The sequence below is a fragment of the Mustelus asterias genome, chromosome 7 (genome assembly GCF_964213995.1).
Source record: "Mustelus asterias chromosome 7, sMusAst1.hap1.1, whole genome shotgun sequence".
NCBI lineage: Eukaryota > Metazoa > Chordata > Chondrichthyes > Carcharhiniformes > Triakidae > Mustelus > Mustelus asterias.
Window position 1 is genome coordinate 97,415,233 of NC_135807.1, and position 18,654 is coordinate 97,433,886.

The 18,654-nt window shown below is 40.6% G+C and overlaps 1 protein-coding gene across 1 annotated transcript in view; it reads right to left on the bottom strand.

Annotated features, from left to right (window-relative positions):
- vps41 (VPS41 subunit of HOPS complex) overlaps positions 1 to 18,654 on the bottom strand; it is a 169,899-nt gene that overhangs the window by 112,870 nt on the left and 38,375 nt on the right. Inside the window, exons 3-4 of the mRNA XM_078216544.1 lie at positions 15,867 to 15,974; positions 13,507 to 13,584 (exon numbers count right to left, since the gene is read on the bottom strand). Of these exons, the coding sequence (XP_078072670.1) occupies positions 13,507 to 13,584; positions 15,867 to 15,974 (186 nt within the window). The remainder of the gene's footprint in view (positions 1 to 13,506; positions 13,585 to 15,866; positions 15,975 to 18,654) is intronic.

Genomic DNA, 18,654 nt, shown 5'->3' on the forward strand with positions numbered 1-18,654 from the left:
ATTGACCTTGAGACACCCTGAAGTCATGAAAAGGTATGGAAATACATTTTTTGTTTCTTTCAATAAAGCAATGCAGACTGATGGACAGTAGGTGGCACTATTGCACCTTCACGTGTATCTGCTGTCTATGAACATTTCAATTCCCCCTGCCCGTGTAACCAATTCACTTTAATGAATTAATATATAGAAAATATCTGGATCCTCTTGTTTCCTCTCACTATTCCCTACAAAGCTCTGATAAAACTCTTCAGCTTTGGCAGATCAAAAATGAAAGCCAGCCTTACTCCTTCTTGTCCTGCACCTGGCTACATCTCTGGCTATGTCCACTGCTGTCCCTTGCTATGTTTTGCGAAGTACTTACCAGCACATTCCGCCACTTTCATTCCCCCACTTTCATTCCCCCTGATATCCTGTTTGGTCAGAGACTCTCTCTCTGGCTCTTGCTATGTTTTTCTCTATTCTGATAATAAAGTTGCTCAGCCCTCAATAAGTCAAGGCTCCTGGCACATGAGTCAGTATTTGTAGCATTGATAGTCACATTGGTAGAATATTGGGGCAGCTTTTCTTTCATTGCACTTATAAAACCATGAGGAACATGATGTGCAGTAATTTTCTAGAGGTCTATGTATAACACACACTGCCTTCAAGTGTCACATCTGCTTCCTGTAACATATCTATTGCTGTAAAACAGTAATTTCCCCATTTCATAATGAATGACAAAGGGATATAAATATATTATAAAATATTATACATAATACCTGCTTCCTCCAGCAGGAGATATGCAAGATACATTCAAACTAAAGTTGATTTGATAGTAGATAAATCGTGTTGCAAAATATATAACTCGTGCAATATAAGAGACTTGACAGTCAAACCCTAAACTTAGGCTGCAAAATACAGACAAAATACCCTTAAGCATGGATTTGTCAGCTTTTCAATTAGGAATATTCCTAGCCATGAGGAGAGCTTTTCATAAATACAGACTTTTTGGCAAAGCCCTCAGCATCCATCACACCAGCTTCCATTGCTCAGATACCCAACAGAGGCCAGAGTAATCAATCAGCTAATGGGTCATTTGTAAAGCTTGCCTTGCTAACAAATAGGTAATTGATTCTTTTGCAAATGTTGCGTCCCCATGGAAAATCTGCTTTGGAAGTGACTACAGTAAGAAAAAAATACACAGTATCTGAAGGAGAGTGACTGTATGAACAATGCCCTCCTTCTCATCAACCCCCAAAGACAAAGTCAAGGAAATAACTGGTGTGATCTTATAGTACAATAGATTTCCGACAAGTTCTGCAGAGCCACCAAAGATGTATACAGCTGTGTATGTTAGAACTGCTGCTGAGATTGAGAAATGTAAATGGAATTTAAAAAGTAACATTCAAAATTTAAATTTATCTGGAAGATTACTTAACTAGACATTGGGAATTTACTTAATAGAAAAGAAACACCAATAATTGCAATTATATAGCATGATTTCAGATCCTCATGGCATTCCATGACAATGTATTAAGTTTTTGAAGTATAATCACTGCTGTATTGTTTACAAAATAGGCTAATTAAAAAAAGCTAGCTCCTATGTAGGAGGTAAGTGATTAGTAAATTTGGTTTTGGTGGTTCTGGTTGAGAAAATAAAAGTTAATTTGACACTGAGAACTTCCTGCTTTCCATGATTAGTTTCATGAAATTTTAATATTTACCTCCAGGCAAGGTTTAATGCCTCATCCAAGAAAATGCACTTATAACAGTGTAGCATCGCTTTAGTACTGCAGTGAAGTGTGTCAATTAAGATTCTGTGCTCAGTTCTTTTAGTGAGGCTTGAACGTACAACCTTTTGACTCAGAGGTGAGCGCTTTCACTCGGAGCCAAAGCTGACACTTAACCCTATGAAGCCTCAATATAGAACAGGTAAGAGAGTTACAAGCTGTGATTAAACGTGAAGAAACCATTCAAAAATAGCTACAAACAAAATTGGGACTTTCAACTGTTAAAGAGATCAGATAAAATAATATATTATGATTGGTATTCAATTCACTAACAAGAGAAAATAAAATTTATGCAACTACTTACTGCAGTACGAGTTTGGATTTGATGTATTTTAACTACTCATGTTGATAGTTTAATCCATAATCTGGAACCGCGGCATTTGTGAACTGGATCTCAGTGTTTCTGCTGTTTTGTCCACTGAGTTGGATCTGAATGTGCTGAACTATGGTATATAAATTTAAGGGTATCAATGACAGGAGCCAACTGCTGCATGTTCTGTTCCCAGAATCACAATTAAAATGTTAGAACAGGTTTAGTCAACACAAAGGAAGGGAAGCGGAGAGACTATTTGACACCCAAGCAAGTATATTTTCTGCTATAACAAACTGTCTTACAAATGAAATCTCCCCCTCAGGTGAACATAAGAGGTTCCTTGGCGCCATTCAAAGATGATTCGTGGAGCTCTCCCACTGTTCAAATTTATTCCTCAACCAAATTTGAATGCAAATGATCAGGTCAATTACCTTACTGTTGTTTACAGAATATTGCAGTGCATAAATTGGTTGCTACATTTCCTACAATGTAACAGTGAATACACTTAAAGCAAGTGAAAACACTTTTGAGACATCATGAAGTCATGACGGGTGCAATATAAATACAGGCCCTTCCTTCTAACAATTTTCAATAGAAAGTGGTAAAAATATAGGACTGCCAGGTATCATACAGCAATTGCTTGTAAAATAAACATGGTTAAATAGGGAGCACTATTTCCCTAGCTTATGGGGCCTAACTTCCTCCAACGTTCCTCCTTATCGGAAATCTGAATTTGCATCTTTTTCTAAATTCTCCCCATTTTTTCTCTGCATTCATCTTGTTGCTGAGACACATGGATTAAAAAAGAGATCTATACATGGAGGCAGAGGGCATGGCTGACGTACTCAATTAATACCTTTACTAAGAAAAATCATAGTGCTAAAGTCAAAGTGAAAAAGGAGCTAGCTGAGATACTGGATGGACTAAAACTGGACAAAAATTGAAAAAGGCTGGCTGTTAAAGTTAAAAAGTCACCAGGGTGGATGAAATGCATCTGCAGATAGTAACACAATTACTGAGGTAATGGCCATGACCTTTCAATCCTCCTTAGATGTAAGGGCAGTGGTCAGATGACCAGAGAATTGCAAATGCGACACCTTTGCTCAAAAGAGAGCGCAAGAATGAAACTAGCAACTATAGGCCAGTCAATTTAACCATTGTGGTGAAAAAGCTTTCAGAAGTGACAATCAGGGTAAAATGTATAGGTACTTCGACAAGTGTGACTAGATTAAAGAAAACCAGCATGGATTTATTAAAGGCAAATCATGTTTAACAATGTGATTGAGTTTTTTTGAGAGGATTGATAATGGTATTGAGGATAATGTGGTGGACACGGACTTAAGGCATTTGATAAAGTGCCAAATAATAGGCTTGTCAACAAAATTGGAACCCAAGTGGCCTCTTGAATACAAAGTTGGCTGAGGGGTGGTGGGAGGTTGTTTTTTCAAAATGGAGGAAGGAATATCGTTGGGTACCCCAAGGGTGGGGATTAGAACTCTGCTTTTCTTGGTATACATTTCTTGGAGACACAAGGCGCAATTCCAAAATTTGGAGATGATTCAAATCTTAGAAGTATTGTGAACTGTAAGAAGGATAGTGATAGACATAGGTAAGTTAGTGCAATGAACAGACTCATGACAGAGAACATTTAATGCAGGGAAGTGTGAAGTTATACATTTTGGTGGGAAGAATGAGGTCAGGCAACAGAAAACAAAAAGGTACAATTCTAAATGGGTGCAGGGAGCACATATATATCAATCATTGAAGATGGCAGGGCAGAGTTAGAGTACAACCCATTACCAATTAAAAATCTACCTTTTCCTTAAATTTACTCAATGTCCCAGCATCCACCGCACTCTAGGTAGTGAATTTTACAGATTCACGACCCTTTGAGAGAAGTAGTTTCTCATCATCTATTTTAAATCTGCTAGCCCTTATCCTAAACCATGACTTCTTGATCTAGATTGCCCTACAAGAGGAAGCATACGCTCTACGTCTACTTTGTCAATGCCTTTCATCATCTTATATACCTCAGTTAGATCGCCACTCATTCTTTTAAACACTAGGGATTATAGGCCTAAACTGCTCAATCTCTCGTCACAAGACAAACTCCTCATCTCTGGAATCAATCTGGTGAACTTCCTCTAAACTTCTTCTCATGCCACTACATTCATCCTCAAATAAGGGGACCAAAACTGTACACAGCACTCCAGGTGCAGTCTTGCCAATGGCTTGTACAGTTGCAACAAGACTTCCTTCCCTTTATACTCTATTCCTTTAACTATAAATGTCAAAATTTCATTTGCTTTTCTAATTATCTACTTCAACCATGTTTTTCTCTTCACATACTTATAGAAACTTTTACAGTAAGTTTTTACGTTCCCTGCATGCTTACACTCGTACGCTTTTCCCCTTCTTAATCAATCCTTTGGTCCTCCTTTGCTGCATTTTAAACTGCTCTGAATCCTCTGGTCTGTTGTTTTTCCTGGCCAATTCCTTGGATCCAATACAAACTCTAATTTCCCTTGTAAACCATTGTTTGGCCACCTTTCCTGTTTTAATTTTGTGCCAGATAGGAATAAACAATTGTTGCAGTTCACCTGTGTGCTCTTTGAATGTTTGCCATTGCCTATCCACCGTCATCCCTTTATGCAACATTTCCCATTCCATCATAGCCAACTCATATCTCATAATCATCATATTCTCCTTTATTAAGATTCAGGACCATCATCTCAGAATCATCTATGTCACTCCCAATCTTGATGAAAAATTCTATCATATTATGGTTGCTCATCTTCAAGGACTCACACACAACTAGATTGCCAATTATTCCTTTCTTATTACACAATACTCAGTCTAGGATAGCCTGTCCTCTAATTGATTCGTCAACATATTGGCCCAGAAAACCATCCCTTATACATCCAGGAATTTTTCCTCCTGAGGTATTGTGACAAATTTGATTTGCCCAGTCTATATACAGAATAAAGTCACCCATTATTACAGATCTTCCTTAATTGCATGCGTCTCTAATTTCCTGTTTAATGCCATTCCCAACATCACCACTACAGTTTGAGGGTCTACATACAATCTATACTAATGTTTTCTGTCCCTTTGGGGTCTGATGTTGCAGATGTATAGAACGTTGGTTCGGCCGCATTTGGAATACTGTGTCCAGTTCTGGTCGCCACACTACCAGAAGGACGTGGAAGCTTTGGAGAGAGTACAGAGGAGGTTTACCAGGATGTTGCCTGGTATGGAGGGGCTTAGTTATGAGGAGAGATTGGGTAAACTGGGGTTGTTCTCCCTGGAAAGACGGAGGATGAGGGGAGACTTAATAGAGGTGTATAAAATTATGAAAGGCATAGATAGGGTGAACGGTGGGAAGCTTTTCCCCAGGTCGGTGGTGACGTTCACGAGGGGTCATAGGTTCAAGGTGAATGGGGGGAGGTTTAACACAGATATCAGAAGGACATATTTTACACAGAGGGTGGTGGGGGCCTGGAATGCGCTGCCAGGCAAGGTGGAGGAGGCGGACACACTGGGAACGTTTAAGACTTATCTAGATAGCCATATGAATGGAGTGGGAATGGAGGGATACAAAAGAATGGTCTAGTTTGGACCAGGGAGTGGCACGGGCTTGGAGGGCCGAAGGGCCTGTTCCTGTGCTGTATTGTTCTTTGTTCTCTTTGTTCTTTGTGTTTTTCAGCTCTAGCCATAGATTCCACATCATCGAAGCCAATATCTTTCATCACTATTATGTTAATTTCCTCTTTAACCAGCAATGCAACTCCGTTGCCTTTTCATCTGTTCTTCCTAAATACTGAATACCTCTGGATGTTCAATTCCCAATCCTGGTCACTCTGGAGCCATGTCTCCATAATCCCAACTATACCATACCCATTTAAATCTATTTGCACGATTAATTCATCCACTTTATTGTGAATTCTCCATACGTTAAGGCACAAAGTCTTGTCTTTTAAGACTAAGACTTGTCTTTTTTAACATTACTTGTCCCATTCCCACTATTTCTCACTGTGACCCTGTTTGATTCTGGTCCTCGATTTCTCTGCCTATCACCTTTCTCATTCCCTTCTCTGTATTTTGTTCTTGTCCTTGATTCCCCCTCCTCTGACTCCTTACATAGGTTACCATCCCCCTGTCATTGTCTTAGACAAAGAGACGGAGAGCAATGTACCTAAGTCTGCTGATGATGCAAAGCTAAAGGTATGTGAAGGACAGGAAGAGACTTCAAATGGATATACAGATAGGTTAAGTGAGTGAGTAACAAGGAAGCAGATGAAGTACAATGTGGAGAAGTGTGGGATTTCTCATTTTGATGGTAAGAATGAAAAAGCTGAATTTCTTTTAAAAAGACAGGAAACTTATGAATGTTGATGTTCACAGGAGACTTAGGTGCACTCGTACAAGGAGCACAAATAATTAGCTTGAGGAACAGAAAATAAATAAGATGACAAATGGCATGCTGAGCTTTATTGCAAGGGGGATGAAGTACAAGGAAATCAACCTCCTGCTTTGGTGAGGGCACACCTGAAGTAGTGTGTGTAGTTTTAGTCTGCATATCTGAAGAAGGAAGTGGGACCGCATGTTTATTAAAATAAAAGCAAATTACTGCAGATGCTGGAATCTGAAACCAAAAAAGAAAATGCTGGAAAATCTCAGCAGGTCTGGCAGCATCTGTAAGGAGAGAAAAGAGCTGACGTTTCGAGTCCAGATGACCCCTTGTCAAAGCCGCATGTTTATTAGATTTGTCCCAATGATGAGCAGGTTGCTCCAAGATGAGAGGATGAATAAATTGGTTCTATACTCTGGAGTTTAGAAGAACAAGAGGTGATCTCATTGAAACATACAAGTCTCCAAAAGGAACCATCAGAGTGGACACAGAGATCGATTCCCTTGGCTAGGGAATCTAAAGCACAGGGAAGCACAGCCTCAGGAAAAGGAATCAATCATTCAGGATTTATGAAGATAAATTTCTTCATTCAAAGTATTCTGAATTTTTGAAATTCTCTACTCCAAAGAACCAGTTTAGCACCAATAACCGACATGCTCACATGAATGCTAGATTTCCAGCCTTTTAACACCTCTGACATAGATGTTGACAGACCCTGTCTTCTAATTGTCATACAGCAGCCACCAGAGAAAGATCCACACCCTCAAGCAGCAGAATCTCAGAGAAAGAGACTTATTTCCTAGGCGATTCCAATCTCTAAATCCAGAGAGAGAAAGAGAGCCAGAGAAAGCAACCTCTCTTTAAAGATCCCAAACAGCAGATTGAGTGGGAGTTCCCTGTGTAAGCCTGGCTCCACCCAGTCACTTGAATTTTTCTGCCAATCAACCCAATCAAGCCCGACTCTGCAAAATTCCAAGGGAACACTAAAAATAACAGAACAGCATTGTCCAGATTAAAACAAACATTCTCATAATTAGGAGCAATTATATTGCTGCAGTAACAAAATAGTGCTGCTGGAGACAGACTCAGCAGCACTGGTTAGAACAGACTGTTGAAAAAGTAAATCCTGACTCAAAATACATTTCTTAAAGGTACAGTATCGTCACAGCTAAAGTAGATAGATTTTTGATTTCTCAGGTTGTCAAGGGATAAAGGAGTGGGTGTGATGCAGATGGTAAGGCAGGCTCGAGGAGTCATATGGTTTACTCTATTTCTTATGCAGAGATCAAACACCAAGGAACAAAAAACAAAGAACAATACAGCACAGGAACAGGCCCTTTGGCCCTCCAAGCCCGCGCCGCTTCCTGGTCCAAACTAGATCATTCTTTTGTATCCCTCCATTCCCACTCTGTTCATGTGGCCACCCAGATAAGTCTTGAACGTTCCCAGTGTGTCCGCCTCCACCACCTTGTCCGGCAGCGCATTCCAGGTCCCCACCACCCTCTGTGTAAAATACGTCCTTCTGATATCCGTGTTAAACCTCCCCCCCTCAACTTGAACCTATGACCCCTCGTGAACGTTACCACCGAACTGGGCAAAAGCTTCCCACCGTTCACCCTATCTATGCCTTTCATAATTTTATACACCTCTATTAGGTCACCCCTCATCCTCCGTCTTTCCAGTGAGAACAACCCCAGTTTACCCAATCTCTCCTCATAACTAAGCCCTTCCATACCAGGCAACATCCTGGTAAACCTCCTCTGCGCTCTCTCTAAAGCCTCCACGTCCTTCTGGTAGTGTGGTGACCAGAACTGGGTGCAGTATTCCAAATGCGGCCAAACCAACGTTCTATACAACTGCAACATCAGACCCCAACTTTTATACTCTATGCCCCGTCCTGTGAAGGCAAGCATGCCATATGCCTTATTCACTACCTTCTCCACCTGTGACGTCACCTTCAAGGATCTGTGGACTTGCACACCCAGGTCCCTCTGCGTATCTACACCCTTTATGGTTCTGCCATTTATCGTATAGCTCCCCCCTACCTTAGTTCTACCAAAATGCGTCACTTCGCATTTATCTGGATTGAACTCCATCTGCCATTTCTTTGTCCAAATTTCCAGCCTATCTATATCCTTCTGTAGCCTCTGACAATGTTCCTCACTATCTGCAATTCCAGCCATTTTCGTGTCGTCTGCAAATTTACTGATCACCCCAGTTACACGTTCTTCCAGATCGTTTATATAAATCACAAACAGCAGAGGTCCCAATACAGAGCCCTGCGGAACACCACTCGTCACAGGCCTCCAGCCGGAAAAAGACCCTTCCGCTACCACCCTCTGTCTTCTGTGACCAAGTCAGTTCTCCACCCATCTAGCGACCTCCCCCTTTATCCCAAGAGGTCCAATCTTTTGCACCAACCTACCATGAGGGACTTTGTCAAATGCTTTACTAAAGTCCATATCGACGACATCCACGGCCCTTCCCTCGTCAACCATTCTAGTCGCTTCTTCAAAAAACTCCACCAGGTTAGTGAGGCATGACCTCCCTCTCACAAAACCATGCTGACTATTGTTAATGAGTTTATTCCTTTCTAAATGTGCATACATCCTATCTCTAAGAATCCTCTCCAACAACTTCCCTACCACGGACGTCAAGCTCACCGGCCTGTAATTTTCTGGGTTATCCTTCCTACCCTTCTTAAATAACAGGATCACATTAGCTATCCTCCAATCCTCTGGGACCTCACCTGGGTCCAGTGATGAGACAAAGATTTGTGTCAGAGGCCCAGCGATTTCATCTCTCGTCTCCCTGGGACGAGCAGCCTTGGATAGATTCCATCAGGCCCTGGGGATTTGTCAGTCTTTATATTCCCTAAAAAACCTAACACTTCCTCCCTTGTAATGGAGATTTTCTCTAACGGGTCAACACTCCCCTCCGAGACACTCCCAGTCAACACATCCCTCTCCTTTGTGAATACCGACGCGAAGTATTCATTTAGGATCTCCCCTACGTCTTTGGGCTCTAAGCATAATTCCCCACTTTTGTCCCTGAGAGGTCCGATTTTTTTCCCTGACAACCCTTTTGTTCCTAACATATGAATAAAATGCCTTGGGATTCTCATAAATTGCATCCTAGTCAACTGTGACAAAGGTGAACTATCCATCCTCATCCTGTCTGGAGTGTCTGACATAAGTAACTACGAAATTCTATTCCCAATCCAGTCTATGGTCATCCAGCTAGGTAGGATTGCATTTGCCTGGATTAATTTGCATCTATCATTTCCAGAGAATAACCTGCAACAGTTTATCCTTGGCATTTCGTTTTTCTCATGTACATGCTGTTTCTTGATGACATCATCCAAAACCACGCCATCAGTTTCCTGATGTACACTATCAACTTCGTTTCCACCAATCATGACCCCTTTTTTGTCTCTAAATTGTTGGTCTGCTTTACTAACATTCCATATCTGATGAACAAAAATTTCCTCCAAATAAATATTTCCAAGATCAGCTATCATCTTTGGATACTGCTCCTTCGCCACTAACTCTATCCTCTCATCTGGCAACTGTTTCAGGCTCAGCCAGACTGCGCTTCCTACGATATATATCTGCAGCATTAATAAATTCGTCAATTCCATCACTGTAACATTGTCTGACTTGTGTCTGACTTATCTTGCCTCAATTTATTTATGGCTGAAACCCCCATCTGTGCATTTGTTACATTTAGACTTGATTATTCCAACTCACTCCTGGCTGGTCTCACACATTCGTCAACTTGAGGTCATTCAAAATTCTGGTGCAATGTGTTAATTCCCAATCAAGCAACATTTCACTTTTTAAATTCTTATTTGTCTTCCCAAATTGGTCCATGGACTCACCCCTCCCTATCACTAAACTCCTTTTAGTTTTACAATCCCCAACAGATCCTTGAATTCAATAAAACTTAGCCTATTTAACATTCCTGATTTTAATTACTCACCAAATTGCAGTCGTACCTTAAGCTACATCAGCTCTATAAGCTCTGGAATTCTCTCCCAAAACCTGACCCTTTCTACTCCTCTTTCCTCCTTTAAGATGCTTATAAAAATTTCTTTGGTCACCTAACCTAACATCTCCTTATGCAGCTCAATGTCAAATTTTGTTCCATAATGTTTCTCTAAAGCACCGGAGAGACATTTTATTACATTAAAGGCATTATATAAATCCAAGTTTCATTGTCGGATTTTGTCTGAGCTGACTTTTAAAAAGCTGACACTAAGAATGGGTTTAAAGAATCAACCACTATTGTAAAACTAGATAAAATTATGAAAATCTCTGCCTCTCTGAGAAAGGGAACAAAGAGAGTAACACCAACACATCCTGTAAAAATAGCTAGTTATAGCCTAAGTGAACAACAACAACAACAACATGATAAGATACTCTACAGTAAGATCTTAAAATGCAAAGTCAGACACAAGTGGCAGAATGGCTTGCTAGCTGGCATCAAGGTAAAAGACAGACTGTGGGAGTAAACCATGGTTATTCAGAGTGGCAGAGATAGGAAATGGTGTTCCCAAAGATCCATGCTGGCATCATAGTTGTTCTCAACTCACATAAATAACTTTCACCTTGGAATCAAGGACACAATTTCTAAATTTATGGGACATCAAATTGCAATAGTCAATATCAAGGAGGAGGTGTGCATTATAACATAGGAGGACATTAATAAACTTGGAGAATGGACAAATACCTAGCAAATGAAGCTCATCACAGATAAATAGGAGGCAGCATATTATTGTCAGAAGAATAGGGAAGTCACTAAATAGTTGAATGATGCAAATCTTGGTGGGATACACGAACAAAGAGATCTCGAGTACAAATACATCAATCATTAAAAGTTGCATTACAGGTTAGCAAGGTCATAAAAGAAAGCAAATCAAGCTCTGGACTTTATTTCTAGAGGAAGAGAGTTGAAAAAAATCTAGGGTGGACCACAATTAGATGACTGTGTGCAATTCATGTTGCAGTATTACAAATAAGATATTGAGACACTGGAGAGCAGAGAGGATTTACAAGAGTTACAACAGAAATACGTGGGTAAACATATCAGGAAAGGATCGACAGTCTGGGCCTCTTCTCTCATACAGTCATGGAGGTTTACAACATGGAAACAGGCCCTAGGGCCTAACTTGTCCATGCCGCCCAGTTTTACCACTAAGCTATTCCCAATTACCCGCATTTGGCCCATATCCCTCTATATCCATCTTACCTATGTAACTGTCTAAATGCTTTTTAAAAGACAGAATTGTACCCGCCTCTTCTACTACCTTTGGCAGCTCGTTCCAGACACTCATCACCTGTGTGAAAAAATTGCCCCTCTGGACCCTTTTGTATCTCTCCCCTCTCAACTTAAACCTATGCCCCCCTAGTTTTAGACGCCCCTACCTTTGGGAAAAGATATTGACTATCGATCTTATCTATGCCCCTCATTATTTTATAGTCCTCTATAAGATCACCCCAAGCCTTCTACGCTCCAGGGAAAAAAGTCCCAGTCTATCCAGCCTCTCCTTTTAACTCAAATTATCAAGTCCCGGTAGCATCCTAGTAAATCTTTTCTGCACTCTTCCTAGTTTAATAATATCCTTTCTATAATGTGACCAAAACCGTACACAGTATTCCAAGTGTGACCTTACCAATGTCTTGTACAACTTCAACAAGATGTCCCAACTCCTGTATTCAATGTTCTGACCAATGAAACCAAAGCATGCCGAATGCCTTCTTCACCACCCTGTCCACCTGTGACTCCACTTTCAAGGAGCTATGAACCTGTACCCCTAGATCTCTTTGTTCTATAACTCTCCCCAGCGCCCTACCATTAACTGAGAAAGTCCTGCTCTGGTTAAATCCTTGAAAGAAGGCTGAGGAGAGACCTATTAGAAGTCTTTAAAATTATGAGAGGTTTTAATAAAGTGGATACAGAGAGAATGGTTCCCTTGTGGGGAAGAGCATAACTGGAGACCACCAATATAAGATAGTCACTAGGGAATTCAAAATAGACTTCTTTCTCCAAAGAGCAGTGAGATTGGGAACTTGCTATCACAGGGAGTCGTTGAAGCAAATAGTATGGATGCATTTAAAGGAAAACTAGACAAATATGAGGGAAAAGGGAATAAGGGATTGCAATGATAGATTTAAATAAGATGGAAGGACTCTCGTGTGGAGCATACATGCCAGCATAGACTGGTTGGGCTGGATGGCTTATTTCTGTGCCATTTATGCTAAGTAAAAACATCTCAAAAGTGCTTCCCTCGGGTTTAATCAGAAAAAAACCTGGTCAAACAGGTAGGTTTTAAGAAGCATATTAAAAGAGAGGGATGATAGCAAATTACAGCGAATGCTGGAATTTAAAACAAAATGTTGGAAAATCTCAGCAGATCTGATAGCATCAGTGGAGAGAATATAGAGCTAACATTTCAAATCTGGACAAAGAATCATCCAGACTTGAAATGTTAGCTCTGTCCTCTCTCCACTGATGCTGTCAGACCTGCTGAAGAGTTTCCAACATTTTCTGTTTTTGTTAAAAGAGAGGGAGATGGAGACGGAATATTTAAGATATTTAGGTCTTAGGTAAACAATACAACTCGCATGGTAGTCCAATGATGAAGAACCAATAGCACATCAGTCAGATAAGGCATTGATTCAAACCTTCACTTCACCCATTGTCTCAGTTGAGCTCTTAAAGGGTCAAATGGGGAGCAAAGAAGGGCAGAAAAAATAATTGAAAAGGGCAGTCGACCTGGATCTCTCTCAATGAGCTTCGTGTGGCTCTGGAGGAGTATGGGATGAGACCTCAGAAAGCTTATTCATCCTTCTGACAGAGGCGAGGAGAGGAGAGGTGAGAATTATACATACTCAGGTGGTGCCAGAAATGCAGTGGTCTTAAAAAGATGGCTTGGAGTAAACAATTCAAAGCAAGTGGAGAAATGAAAAACTACCACACTCAATTTTTGTACAATATCAGATTATACTTACAATGTCAAAACGTTGCGTCACATTCCCCTGGATGTCCAGCAAATAGACTTTCCCTTGATGTGTTCCCAACGCCAAAAACTGAAACAAAACAGCAGCAGTGTACAATTTATTTATGCTTTATGCAAGTCTGGCTCACTTTTATCGACTGGAACTGTTTACTTTTCTTCACATAAAATGCTTAGAGGCACCTTTGCTGTTGTTCCAAAACAATTCAGATGAAAATCAAACTTCTACACTTATGTCAGTCTGGAACAATGTGCAAACCTGGCCATGTCGGGCCAAATATATGGTCAAGGAAATGGAGACATTAATACATTGTTTCTGTCCAACAAGGAGATATCCAATATCCTTGTTATATTACAACACTGCCAATGACGGCTGCTCCAACTTTGGCACTGGCAATTTAATATAAGCCAGATAACATTGCTGCTGCATTCCTAAGGCTATACCTGATCATCTGCTTCCAGGCAACTGCACAAATGTAAAGCCTGTTTTATTACTCGTGGTTGCAAGTTTATGCCACAGTGGAGATGCAGCAGATTTAAATACTGGCACCTCCAGGGCACTGCAGAACCACTTCTTCCTGAACAGACTCCATTAAATAAAAGCGGTCCATAAAAGCCCCCAGTCCTCAACTCGTCTGCAGCAGCAGATGGATTAGGCAGTACAGATCCTCTCTCAATTCCGGCAAGTATGTTCAAGTCGGCCCTGATCAAAGCACTTACAAACAAAGACTACATTTGAATTAGTCCATTCTTGTCATTATATACCAAACTATCTTTTACACAAGGTTGAAAACAGAAGATGAATGGGAACACATTGCGTATTCATTGCCCCGTAGTTCCCCAGTACACTTAAAATCACATCATTGGAATAAAAAAATCTATTTACTCATTTTAGTATGCTTTTAAATTCCAAATCCTTCAGGACATTTGTGTACCGAGCTAAAGAAATTCACAAGCCACAGTAAAATCAAAGCAATTTTTTATACTCTCAAGCTCCTTTCAGAGTACAATTTTGCTGCCTTACATACATGATGGCTAAAAGCATGTTTCCCAGTATGGACCTATAATTCTCTTTATGCACAATATTTTTAAAAAACATCATAATTAGTGTTTCTTTTCTAAATACTGCAATGTTAACCTGCCTCCCAAAAAAAGGAACATTTTCTCAAGTCAGTGACATTTTTACGCAAAATGAGGCAATATGATTGTGCAAGTACTTGTTACCTGTCAAAATGAGTCACAAGGAAGCCTCATCTACTGACAACAAATTGTTTGCAGCTTGTGCATACTCACTGATGAACTGTGGCAGCTAATTAAAAGTGTAGCATTTAAACAAGAGGAAAATGCACGTGCTCAGCAAAGATGAGGAAATATGTGCAGTATTATTTAATAAGGACTGAGTTATAGCAGTGTAACATAAATATAAAGATTCAAAAGAGCTGAAAATGCAAAGTTCTCGGAATGATTATTAAAAAAATAATATAACCAACCATTCAGGAGTTTTGCAAACACAAACCAATATTTTAAAGAATTTCTCACTTTTTTCTTAAAGAAAAGGAATATTAAACAGAGAATCAATATATTTGAGTTCAATGCATTAACCAAATTCTGGGGCAACTCAAATTACAGTCTCTCTGTGCATCTGAGCATGCTTGATTGGAGGCTCTAATGAAATGCTCATATTTACAGGCACTACCAAGCATGTCAGTCAACCAGTACCATCTAAAAAATAACCTTCCATTAACTTGAGGTTTAAAAAGGATTTATCAAGATGGAATTGCTAAACTGAAAATTAAATTCAGGCACTTATAACATGAACCTGCATTAAAGAGCAGAAAGGAAGAAGAGAGTCATTACAAATTCAGCCCGGCAATGTCTTTCGCCCCTGCAAGGTTGCTTTTTTTTTCAGGAAGAAGAAAGTCCCCCGGGTAAAGAAAATCAATACTGGTTAATAAAACATCAGGTGTGCAGACATAACTAGGTATGACTATTCCACTGCACAAGCCTGCTTGACTGCACCAGGTGCCATGACGATTAGTCATCTAGTACAGACTGATGCTTGTGAAAATGTGATGCTTTAGAAAGGAAAGTGGCTACAAGAAAAATAGGAAGCAAATTCTGAATAGATACACAACACTGAATTGCGTGGAACCCGTATATTTTATCAAAACATAATCATCGCTGCTTGATGTGAATCACAAGGAGATAGATAGGCTACGTACATGATTTTAAATTATTCACCTATAGTTTTAAACAGCTCTATAATTTGTGTAGCTTGTTTCAGTGCCCTTAAATTTGTAACAGGTAAATTAAGTTCTTTGAAAATTATACATTAAAATTGCTGGAGCAGACTACCTTATCATGCACAGTCATACAACTTGCTGCATCTTTCTGTAGGATTTCTGTCACTCCATTAGCCAGTCTTTCATATTTAAGCTTCGGTTCCTCTTCACTTTCTTCCTCCTGTATTTTAAGAGAATGAAAGGAATCAACAGTTAAATAAACTGATAATTTCCAGGTTTTACTCTATTAAAACCACAAAGACAATTACTTAGGAACTCCCGTTATCCCAGGACAACCATGAATTATTGATCGTCTGCCAGGATTCCACCTAGGGGAAATTAAAGTGGCAAGCCAACTACTTATAATTTCTCGAGTCCACCAAATAAACTCATGTGTCCTGTTATAAGGCATGTACAGCAATGTTTTCTTACCATATGGCTACTATAGCGAGTCATACATTCTGCATCATTTTAACACAATCAACGAGATCTAAACAAATTTCACTCACTGAAAACATTGTGGCATTGCTCCTTTGTATAATGTTTTTCTGGATTGGAGTGATGGATGACTGTGCCAGGGAGACAATTTTTTTTCTCTCCCAACAACTGACAATGCTGAGCTCTTAAGATTAGTAAGACCGGGAAGCTGTCTCATTCCCACTGCCACTGCCCACCCCTCTCTTTTCACAACTTAGCCAACTCACCTCAATCCCCGAGTGAGGAGTGATCCTCCGCCGCACCATCATTATTCCAACGCCTTTTAATAGTCTTTACAATTCTGATTTAAAAGTCTGGGTTATAATGAAAATGAGCCTAAAGATGCAAAATGGAATTTCTTTCTCCTCAGAGCATATAACATCACGGGGAGACTTAATATAGGTAAAGTTTATTTATTAGTCACAAGTAGGCTTATATTCTCACTGCAATGAAGTTACTGTCAAAATCCCCTCGTCACCACAGTCCAGCGCCTGCTCGGGTACACTGAGGGAGAATTTATCATGGCCAACCCGCACATCTTCAAACTGTTGGGGAAAACCGGAGGAAATGCATACAGACACGGGGAGAATGTGCAAACTCCATACAGACAGTGACCCAAGTTGGGAATTGAACCAGGGTCCCTGGCATTGTGAGGCAGCAGTGCTAACCACTGTGCCACCATGCCACCCTAAAACTGACATGTTATCACGCTGTCATTGAACTTGGCAGCTCCCCAGCAGGGAACCTCAGTTGTTGGCAAAATTCTAGAATCCATCGTTAAGGATGAGATTTCTAAATTCTTGGAAGTGCAGGGTCGGATTAAGACAAGTCAGCATGGATTTAGTAAGGGGAGGTCGTGCCTGACAAACCTGTTAGAGTTCTTTGAAGAGATAACAAATAGGTTAGACCAAGGAGAGCCAATGGATGTTATCTATCTTGACTTCCAAAAGGCCTTTGACAAGGTGCCTCACGGGAGACTGCTGAGTAAAATAAGGGCCCATGGTATTCGAGGCAAGGTACTAACATGGATTGACGATTGGCTGTCAGACAGAAGGCAGAGAGTTGGGATAAAAGGTTCTTTCTCAGAATGGCAACCGGTGACAAGTGGTGTCCCGCAGGGTTCAGTGTTGGGGCCACAGCTGTTCTCTTTATATATTAACGATCTAGATGACGGGACTGGGAGCATTCTGGCCAAGTTTGCCGATGATACAAAGATAGGTGGAGGGGCAGGTAGTATTGAGGAGGTGGGGAGGCTGCAGAAAGATTTAGACAGTTTAGGAGAGTGGTCCAAGAAGTGGCTGATGAAATTCAACGTGGGCAAGTGCGAGGTCGTACACTTTGGAAAAAAGAATAGAGGCATGGACTATTTTCTAAACGGTGACAAAATTCATAATGCTAAAGTGCAAAGGGACTTGGGAGTCCTAGTCCAGGATTCTCTAAAGGTAAACTTGCAGGTTGAGTCCGTAATTAAGAAAGCAAATGTAATGTTGTCATTTATCTCAAGAGGCTTGGAATACAAAAGCAGGGATGTACTTCTGAGGCTTTATAAAGCACTGGTTAGGCCCCATTTGGAGTACTGTGAGCAATTTTGGGCCCCACACCTCAGGAAGGACATACTGGCACTGGAGCGGGTCCAGCGGAGATTCACACGGATGATCCCAGGAATGGTAGGCCTGACATACGATGAACGTCTGAGGATCGTGGGATTATATTCATTGGAGTTTAGGAGGTTGAGGGGAGATCTGATAGAAACTTACAAGATAATGAACGGCTTAGATAGGATGGACGTAGGGAAGTTGTTTCCATTAACAGGGGAGACTAGGACGCGGGGGCACAGCCTTAGAATAAAAGGGAGTCACTTTAGAACAGAGATGAGGAGAAATTTCTTCAGCCAGAGAGTGGTGGGTCTGTGGAATTCATTGCCACAGAGGGCTGTGGAGGCCGAGACGTTGAGCGTCTTCAAGACAGAAATTGATAAATTCTTGATTTCTCGAGGAATTAAGGGCTATGGGGAGAGAGCGGGTAAATGGAGTTGAAATCAACCATGATTGAATGGTGGAGTGGACTCGATGGGCCGAATGGCCTTACTTCCGCTCCTATGTCTTATGGTCTTATGGTCTTAATTGAACTCCAGTCGCCCGCTTGACAGGCAGGGATACTAACCTCTACACTAACACTCTACACTACACTACACTAACAAAGATGTTGTTCAAGGAAATCAGTGTGCACGGAGAGCGCACAGAAAGAGGAAAAAAGATGAAAAAGATATGCTCTACATAATGCCTTTCATGGCAACTGGATGTCCCAAAATGTTTTATCGCTGATGAACAATTTTTCATAAGTGTCGCCATTATTATAATGTAGGAAAGACAGTAACCAATTTG